General features: G+C 43.2%; 1 protein-coding gene across 9 annotated transcripts in view; it reads right to left on the reverse strand.

Annotated features, from left to right (window-relative positions):
* STXBP5 (syntaxin binding protein 5) overlaps positions 1–10,095 on the reverse strand; it is a 100,784-nt gene extending 90,689 nt beyond the window's left edge. For all 9 annotated transcript variants that reach the window (XM_040058216.2, XM_040058213.2, XM_040058214.2 and 6 more), the window contains exons 1-2: positions 9,900–10,095; positions 8,017–8,114 (exon numbers count right to left, since the gene is read on the reverse strand). In XM_040058216.2, coding sequence (XP_039914150.1) covers positions 8,017–8,114; positions 9,900–10,052 — 251 coding nt within the window. In that variant the 5' untranslated portion in view covers positions 10,053–10,095. The remainder of the gene's footprint in view (positions 1–8,016; positions 8,115–9,899) is intronic.
* Positions 10,096–10,503: the final 408 nt, after the last annotated feature.

The raw sequence follows: 10,503 nt of genomic DNA on the forward strand, positions 1-10,503 counted from the left end.
TCACATAGTCTTGTACATCTGTATGCAAACTCTGAGATAAGGTGTGCTGATTTAGAAAGGCCATGGAATAGACAAGACACTGTTGAGAGAGAAATTGAACTGGAAATAAGTTTCAAACTATGGCCTTGCAAACAGACTAGATATTTTGGAGAATTAGAACTGTGAAAGATGCATTGTAGCAAGACCACATAGGGTAAAATAATAGGTGATTGGTGTTAGAAGTATTAGCAGCATCGTGTGGCAAAAGCTAATAGGCTGAAAAACATTTACAAGGTATTGTAACAAAGAAATATTTTGGCTTCTGATTATGATGGCGGGAGACATCTGTACCGTGCCACCCTTCTCAAGAGACTGAAAATGGAATAAAAGTCTTTAAAATGCCCCTCAGGAGCCCTTGTCTCTGGATCAGGAAAAAAGGGTTTTTCTGACATTTCACAAATAGCAAAGTGGTACAAGGAAACAAACTATACTAGAGCTACAGTAACTGCAGCCTTACAAACTTTGCATGCTTTCCAAATATTTCCTTCCCCAGGTTCACCATGACCCAGCAAATTTGAAGCTGCAAGGCTATATCCATTAAGTTTCTGCTCTGTCAGTGAAATACCTAGAGGGAAGTTTTCATTGTAAAGCGCATTTTTGTAGATTATAGCGTGAGTTTCAATACAGTTATATTTCAGGTTTTTTGAACAAAAGCGATTACTACTAGAAGTTGCATTAGTAGAGTTAAAGTATATGCAATAGTGCTCCCAGCGGAGGACCTGTTGCTTCCCCACAGTTGTTATTGCATGGCCTTACCCACAGGCGCTTCAGAGATCAACCTGCTCTAACGTGGCTTAACCCACGGCCGCAGTCCTTCCAGGGGAATACCTGCTCTCTTGTGGGATTATCCATGGCCACACGCTTTCAGCGCTCCAGCATGGGCTATCCACCTGCTGCAGCGCAGACTCACCCCGGGCCTGCATCCCTGCAGAGGTGTTCCTGCTGCTGCTCCCGCAGCTCCATCCGCGGGTCGGTCCCTGTGACCGCAGCTCAGGCCGGCAGCACGGACACGCAGCCGGTCCCCGGCCGCCTGCCAGCCCCGGCACACCCGGGGCTCTCGTCGCAGTGATCCCAGGCACGGCACAGGGAGGGGACAAAGCAGCACAGTGGCAGCGAGAGCAAAAACCGGCCACTAATGAGCACCGGGCTCTCGTGTACAGTCAGGCAAGCAAGGCTCCTGACAAGCACCTGCCGATTAATAGCTAATCAGCAATTACAGCTAGAAATCCAATCTAGCGCATTCCAGTCAAACCTTTCATTATCTCAAATCCTTTGAGCTGCACATTGGGTGTCATAAAGGATTGTTGCAATTTAACCCCAGCTGGCAACTAGGCTCCACACAGACACTTGCTCGCTCCCTCTGGTGAGATGGGGAAGAAAAACTGGAAAAGAGAAAAACACAAGCAAGGCAAAACAAGGAATTCATTCACTGTTTCCCGTGGGTGGGCAAGAGCCAACTCCAGGAAAGCAGGCCTCCATCATGTGCAACAGTGTCTTGGGAAGACTAATGCCACCACTTCAAATATCCTTCCTTTCCTCCTTTTTCTTCCAGCTTTACATGCTGAGCATGACCCCACATGGTATAGAACATCCCTTGGGTCAGCTGTCCTGGGCTGTGCCCCCTCCCAACTACTTGTACACACCCAGGCTGCTCTTTGGTAGGGGGTGGTGAGAGCCAGAAAAGACCTTGTCTCTGTATAAACCCTGCTCAGCAAAAAGGAAAACATCACCGCATTATCACAACTGTCTCCAGCACAAATCCAAAACACAGCCTCATAGCAGCTACTGTGAAGAAAACTAACTTAACTCCAGCCAAAACCAGCACACTAAGTTTCCCAAGTAAAACCACAGATTTAAAAAGAACACCATCCTATCTATTATAAAAAAATCAGTCAAAGCTTTCTCTGTGTAGGGCTCAATTGTTTTCATTCCATGCACTTTTAGGAGATGCATGCCTCACCATGCCATTTTGGCCCCATTTCATTTCAGAATATCCAAACGTAGCTGATTTTCTTCATTTAGAGGGTGGGCGTTTTTCACTAAGATAACAATAGCCACGTGAACAAAGTGCTGGATGATATGACAAGAAATGCAGTAGTGTTAGAAGAAACGGAAATGTGACAAGATTAACATATGCTTTAAGTAAAGTAGTTTTCTTGTTTAAACTACTCTGTGTGAACTGAGTGGCAAGGTAGACAATAAATATTTTCTTAATAATAAATAATCACAGTGTCTCTCTGACATGACACCGCTGCAATATTTTTAATAGCTTTACCAAAGTACTCTTCCCAAAACATGCATATTTGTTCAAAGTCCAGAACACTACTGACAAGGGTTGAGACCACTTTTTTCAGAGTACAAATGCCAAAAGACCCTGACCATCCACAAAAGAGTAGTTCAGTTCAAATTTGGTGTATTCACAGAATCAACAGAATTACAGAGTAATTTAGGTCAGAAAGGATCACCCAGGTTCATCTGGTCTGGCATGCCACTTGAAGATGTGCCAACTTCAGTTGGATGCTCTGTTTAAAAAACTGAAATCTTTGTATACTCTAAACAGCCACTGTCCTACTGCCAGTGTAGAGCTGCTACAGAGAAGAAAGAGCAAGTAAATAACTACTTCAATAAAAAAATACCCAAAAAGCAAAAACCCCAACACACAGATATCTCAAGCTGATATTTCTGTAAGGAACAAAAGCAGTCATACTGCCTGGCAAAGTCTGAATGATCCTAAGGAGAAGTAATTCTAATGGATATAATAACACCACCACTTGGAAATGGTATGTTGTTAGAACTTCAAAGAATTGACCAAATTGCTTGAATTTTGTAGCATACATCTACGGCAAAGCTATCCAGATGCTGCCACAAGCAATTCATCAGAATCTGACTGCATGGAACCATAAACCCAGGCTTTTGAGCTATTTTGATTTTTTTTTAAAAGTGAGTTCTCAAAAAGGCTGGAGAATGGAAATCACAGGAAAAAAAAAAGATTTATACACCCCAAACACATAAAAACTTCAGCCATTTGCTTGCATAAGTCATCTTTTAGTGCTGAAAAGACTGTGGGGAAATTAACAGATACTGACATTCAAGACAATTGGAATCTTCAGATTTTTAATGATGGAATGATGAACAATCCAATTTTTCTCCTTCCTGTGAGCTTGGTTTGCAAGCGGGGGGAGAAAAAAAAAAAAAGCAACTTTAAATAACCCTTTCTGCTAGGGAATAAAGAGACAAAGGCACAATTTGGTCTGTGTGGAAGGCACAACACTTACTCTACAGGTATTCCTTCCATTCTCAATTATTTCTAGTGAAGATGGTTTTCCCTTCTAGAACTACCTCCATCAAGAAAGAGGCTGAACTTCACATTGCAAATGCATATTTTTAAGGCATGAAACACCACTAGATATTGTATTCATGTTGGGAGACTGTCACAAAACATCGATTTTGACATATTGTCCTAGTTTTGCTATAGAGAAATTAAAGTGCAGAAAAATGAAGAAACTTGTTTAAGTTCAACAGCAGGAATCAGGAGAATTCTTTCAATATTTCTGCTTTAGCTTCAAGGTTTATTCCACCCTATAAAAGCAAACAAAGAAGCTCAGCTGACTATCATTATTAATTATACACGGCCCTGGACTTAAAAGTTCTGAGGAAACACCAACATAAAGGCAAAAAAATATCCTGAAAAAGTTCATTACATCTTTCTCTAGCCTCTTCAGAGTTTACACACCCCCCTGCCCAGATGACATTAGGCTTCCAGAGGGCCTTCTCAGTAGAAGAGCAAAAGTCATGAAGAACACAGAAGCAGGGCTATTACTTGTAACACTAAGCACTGTCAGGATGTCACGGGGTAAAGTCTAACCAATTACAACAAGTTAAACCTTGAGTAGAGCAACTGAACTCTAACTCATTAGAAGGTTTTGATATCTGCTGGGAAAACAAAGCACAGGCAGTTATGCACAAAGCTTTCTGAAGACCAAGGACTATATGTCCTACTGTAATGGTTCAGGTATGCACAGAAAAGAAGCAAAGCCTAGATGAATTTTTAACTGCTTGACATCTCACATGTTGCGACAGTAGATCAAGAGGTGAAAGCCACCCTGCTAACAGCAGTTAAATCCCTTGAAGTGTGGAGAAAACCAAAGATACTGACCTGCAGCGACAAAAGAGGCCACCAGCAGCTTACACTGACAATAGCAGTTTGAAATCAAGAGTGAGCACAATTGCTCCCTGTGGGGATCACATCCACAAAAATCCAGCACAGAGGAGAGGGAGCCTGAGGCAGAACTGCCACACAAGAAGCAGGCCACCAGCCAAGATTCACACACCTCAAACAGCTGGAACAAGCATCCTCCAACCAGCAGCACCACAAACTCAGAGGAACAACCGGACCAGCACGTCCAGGTGAGTGCCACTACTTGAGAGAAATTATTTGAGATTTTACGTCATTCAGCACAGTGCATCTGCCCTTGTGTCCACCTCACCCCTCACTTTCCCTTGCAACAGAGAAAATAGAATCCAACAGCTTAACTGTTTTTAAGGGATGCCAGTGTCTGGAAGAGGGTCACATCAGGCTGCTCAAGGTTTCTACTCCACTAAGCTACTTTGTAACTTTTCCTCATACACCATAAAGTAACCAAGCTGTTGTTCATAGCTGAGAACAGAAGGGAGCTTTTGTTATTAATCGCTAAAAATGTTCTTTTGGGGGTGGGGAAGTACTTCTCTAATTAAGGATCTGTCTGCCTCCAAAAAGCTTGATTTTAAAACTTTTGGCTAAATAAGAGATAGAAATGTTTCTTAGTAACTAATCAAGCTTTTAAAAATTAATACAAGGGATATGCTGCTCAAGTTAAACCAGCTAATAATCCCAAAATGACTTTCATGACTCATCAGGTTAAAGTTTTACACTAAAAGCGGTTTCTTCATAGTATTTCTACAGACTTCTCTCCCTCTTCAAACTGCAGGATCTAGCACCAACTGCTGCTATGGGCACAGAATGGTAAAGTTTCCCCTCTGGTACACTATGTTACCAACTGCACCCATCAAGCCTCGAAGCAAAAAATATTAACAGAGTAGCAACTCTACATCGAATCCCGTTAGTGCAACATGACACCTATAATTTAGGCACTTCCATTTTTACACTTACTTTGTGGATTTAGAGGATTCAATACAGTGTTGATGTTTAGTATATTTATCCATTAAGATAAAGAAAGACAAAGTCATTGAACTGGTAGTATATTTGTAACCACAGATTTTGGTTCTTCAGGAAAAGCTTCAGTTCTATTTTTACAAATAATTTTAACTGTACTGCAAACATTTAGTACTTGTGTATAAGAAGTCTCTCTGTACTTCCAGTAGTGGTTATAGAGTCCTCATAAAGAAGACATGGGATAAGACTGTGATTTAGAAAACTTCTCACATTAACCTGTTCTGATCAATACTGGTTGAGAATTTAAAATACCCAATTTGAAGACTGACCAAATGCAGAGAACCTCTGCAAAGAGGTTAGCTGATAAAGAGCCCAAAGCCAAATTGGGACTGTAACATTATTTTCCTCACAAATTAATGAATTCTCAAACAGGTTTTCACTCCTTGATTTAAGAATATTTTACCTTTAATACCCTTAAAAAAAAAAAAAAAAAAAAAAAAAAAAAAAAAAAAAAAAAAACCCCAACCACCCACAAAAAACGCCACCCACCAAATTTGTTTCCCCATTGCTCAGATAACTTACTTGCAAGAGAAAGTGTAAAAAGATGTACCTATACTTGAATACACTATGAAAACAGTAATACCCAGCTCCCATTTGCTGGTAGCCAGTGGAAGAAACATTATCATTCCTTTACTTCTATACTCTCACAACATGAACATGGAAGAAAATGAGGATTGACTTCCATTGCACTTTTATGATTTTTCAGTGAATAACGCTTTACTGACACTCAGTGGTTTTAGTCCACACCTCATTTCAATTAAAAACACTTTTGCAGCTTTAAAGAGTAAGTGGCTCCCATTTTAATGAACCCTTGCACATAATTTATTATTCATAAAAACCTTAGCAGGCAAAGCATCCTGAAGGTTGGCTCACTCTTTGAGCAATAGAATGAAATAAGCACTTCTTGCAAGGCTCACTCTTACCCACTCTTCTCAAACCAGCAGAAAGCAAAAGGGTGCTTTTACGTTGGGAATATGTCTGAGTCTACCCCTTTTGCCTGCATTCCTCCATCACAAAGAGGAGGCAATCACAGGAGAGGCAAATTCTGCAGTGTTGTCTGGTTACAGGGCTACCCTCTCAGCTGAGAGCTTTTAACCAGTTCTTCCAAGAATCAAGAGCCGTATCAAAGTACTAAGCCTGATCAACCATATTCATCTTCATCAAGTTAGAGGAGCACTAACATTTCAGCCTCTGCATGAAGCTTCTTTCCTTTCTTTAGAAAACACATTTTCTGTCATTTTCTCACAGTAATGCTTTCTTCCCTAACAATCTTGCAATACCACTCTCAATTATTTAGAATGCAATTCACACTCCACAAATTCACATGTGTGTGTAGCCATGGATGAGTGCTCAGAAACAGCTTTTGTTGAGTCATCATTATCTAAACTGCAGCATCACGTTGCCCAAAATTACAGGTGAGTAAGCTCTAAACAGGTACATTTTGATCTCTTCTTTTCCTCCAAACCAAGTTCTTTCTTCTGTGTCTCTTTTTGCTTTCTCATCTATTCTACCAATATAAGAGTAATTAACACCACCCACACACAGCTCACTCTTTATTTAAGTCAACTCTATAGCCTCTTCAAAAAGAAAATTTATGAAATTAAGTGTAGCTTCAAATATGGCATTAAGAACACTGCATTATCATCCTTATTCCTCACGCTGAGTAAAGAAATCTGGAGAGCTCCTAATAGAAATATAGTTTTTTAGTTCTAGTTTTTCAACTTTTAAAAGTCAACACTCTTATGGCAATTAACCTCATAGACAGGGTAATAATATACCAGAAAGAAACAAAAAAGGTCTACTTGGAGACTAATCTAAACACCAAAGGATATTGTTAGATTTACCTACCGTTTAAAGAGGATTAAGTCAATTTCTCTGGCAAGATGGGCTAAGCCTTCCCCATAATGTTTAGAATTCAGTCAATTTCAGGACAACAAAGAATTCAATTCATTCTCTTATGCTGACAAATAAAGGTTCTGGCAACAGCAGCGTGGATTAACAAATCTACAGGATACCTTATTTTAAAAATAAAAGTTTAAACACATATGTTGTTACATGGCTTGGATAGTAGCATATGGCTGTGGTACCATATGGCTATAAACATACGGGTAGTTCACTTTTTAGTGAACAGAAAGAAGCAGGGTTACTAGTCCTTTACTTCACAAATTCATTCCATTTCTTTCAGTCACTTGGAAGCTTTTAGCAAGATACAATTCCTGTACCTTTTACTGTCCCCACTTGAAACCCTCATATGGCAACACAGAAGTACTAGTAGGTCACTAGAGCATTACAAAGTTTATCTTAAGAATAAACCCAACAAAAATAAGCCCACCACCCAAAAAAAGCCCAAGCAAAAACCCTACCAAAAAAAAGAAACCAACAAACACTACCTCACCAAGCAGCACACAATGTTTCAGCCCCAGAGGATAGAGCAGAACAACAAAACAGAGCTCAGCCCGTCTCTCTTTAGATTTGCAGTCAGCTGCTGTAAACTGTCAGCACACTAGTAACCCTCTACAAAATTTATCTGTTAACTTGAGGTAAAGGCGACTGAGCAGCCATACCTCACATCATTGACACAACTTGAACTGACACAAAGAACAACCACAGCAGCCAAGCCACCCACCAGCAGCAAAGACAGCTTGCTGTTTTTCTCCCCTCCTGCATACCTGGTTCCCACCAGACTTCTGCATGATTGCAGCAGCTGAATCAAGACATCGCTTGTGTGAGGTGCACTAAATCCACTTCAGAAAACAAAAGGATACAGCCTCAGTGCTCCAGTCTGAGTCCCAATGGCCAGTATTTTCTGAACCGGATCAAATGCCAAGGCGGAAGGTTGATAGGGGAAACCATGGCGTACAGTCTAACAAGTCAGAGCAGCGCAGTAACAATGGGTCAAGCAGGATACCAAAAATAAACAGAATCAAGACTGTATGTTAGAGACCAGCATTCAACATTAATCACAGTTTAAAAAGGAACTACAAAGCAGTTTAATCACAGACTGAGAAAATTACCTGCCTTATACGAACCAGTTACAAAAAGGTTTTTTAGTCATAGTTACTCATTCATCTTTGAGCATCAAGTGACAGTAAGACTTTCTAAAACTTAATTTGAATCTTACATTTCTTCGGTATAAAGACTGTATTAACTAAGCATTTAATTTTTTTCACCTACCTCATTCCCTGAGTAATTTTATTTTCAGCCCTAACAAAGACACTAAACTATTAAAACCTGAGATGTTCCTAGCAAGTTTGGCAACAAAGCCAGACTTGTCATCAGAACTATTACAAACTACTAGATTGATTTCAATTTCAATCCAACAGACCCAACATGACAGCACAACCTCTCTTCAGCTCAGAAAACAGACCCAGCAACTTGAGCTTGACAGAATCGATCTCTCACCCTCTACTTCCCTCAAAGAGAACAGGCAGCCCCAGCATTGACAAAACCAAAAAATACCTCACTGAACTAAAGCAAACCCCCTCAACCATAGGATTCATTCTTAATATGGAGCTATTGGCATATTTAGCTTTTTTTTGTTATTCAAGACTAATTTGGTAATTGACCAAGCAATGACTCCATTAAACTTCTCGGGCTGCAGTTAATTAATCAGAACTGAGAACATACTACTACTGTCACCTATTCTTACTTCCACTCTAAAATGCACACATCCTAAGCTGTACAAATTCCAGCTTTTCTATTTCTAAGCCTTTAGTTTGGAGTAGAAGTACTTCCGGACCTCATAAATGCACAGCAAACTTCTGAAATACTCCTTGTACTTTACTGAAGTTGCAGGCATACCCCACAACTCTCTGTATTTCACAGCTGAATAAAGTCTAACTGGCAACAGCTCTGCTCTTCTCCACATCCTTCGTGACCAACTCTTGAAAGCAGCAGAAATGCCCGCAATACCAGAAAAAAAACCAAGCTCGTCCATGTCAAGCTAGGCCATGGGTGCACTGCAAAGGTAAAAATTAGTATTGATATTCCAATCAGCTTTTATTCCTCTGGATACAGCTGGTGGTTAATTCGCTGCATCATTTTCTGAAGCGTGCAGACACAAACTGCAGTTATCCTATCACACACAAGCAAATAAATAAACGGGAACTTTGTCTCTAGATAGGATTTGCAATAGCAGCATCGCCAACTTGGCAACACGCTGCAGCGAAACCACCACAAACATCGAAAGCCTTTTTCAGGCATAAAGGAACAGGATAAATGATTTCCAAATAATGCAGAGGGACAGATTCCCTGTCCTCCGGGCCCATTAGCAGAGGCTTCTACTCATACGCCGTGATAATCAGATCTGCACTACAGCTAAGTATCACTCCTTCCCCCATCCATCCAACTCTTTCTACGAAGCCTTAGCGACCGCTGCCAGTATTACTCGCATGAAGGAGCCTAGACGACGACAAACCCCGAAACTCTCACAGACGAACGACTAAAGAAATCCAGCAAGACCTTTGCAGCTACACCCACCGCTTTCTTCCCGTCTTCGCCCCCGAAATAATCAATCCAAATAAGCAAACAGGAGCGGCGGGCCGGCTCGGCGAGGTCGGTACGGAGGAGCAAAGCCCGCAGCGCCCATCGCGGCGGCGCGCCCGCTTCCCCGGCCGCCCGCCGGCTCGGGGCTGCAGCATTCGTTCACCTTGCAGAGCTGGAAGTGCTCGGACTGGAGCGTCTCCTGGATTTCGGTCTCCCGGTTCCCCGCCTGCTGCTGCTGCGCGGCGGACGACGCCGAGGCGACGGCAGAGACCGCCGTCAGGCCGTCCAGCACCTTCCTGATGTTAAATTTCCTCATGGTCCTCGGCGGCGGCGCTCCCGCTGCCCCGGCCTCGCCGCCGCCGCGCTGTCACCGCCGCGCCGCCCGCCCCGCAGGCGGCAGACGAGCCCCCGCCGGGGAGGGCGGTGCAGGGGCGGCCCGCGGTCGGGGGCGCCGCGCTCCTCCTCGTCCGCGGGGAGGGCGGCGAGGCGTCAGTCCGGCAGCGCAGGGGCGCTTCTCATCGGAGCCCGCGGGCTCGGAGACGGAGACTGGAGCCAAGCAAACAGGAGCCGGTCAGCCCACCGAGCGCCGCCACCGCCGGTCCCACGCTCGCCGCCCGCGGCCGCCCCGCCCGCCGGGGGACGCGGCTCGCCCCGAGCCCAGCCGGCCCCGCCCCGGTCGCCCCTCCCGCCGCCGGGGCCGTGCGGGCCGGCTCTCGTCGCCTCTCCTGCCCGCGGAGCCTCCGCGCCCCCGCGCAGCCCCCTCACAT

This window comes from Hirundo rustica, chromosome 3, assembly GCF_015227805.2.
Source record: "Hirundo rustica isolate bHirRus1 chromosome 3, bHirRus1.pri.v3, whole genome shotgun sequence".
NCBI lineage: Eukaryota > Metazoa > Chordata > Aves > Passeriformes > Hirundinidae > Hirundo > Hirundo rustica.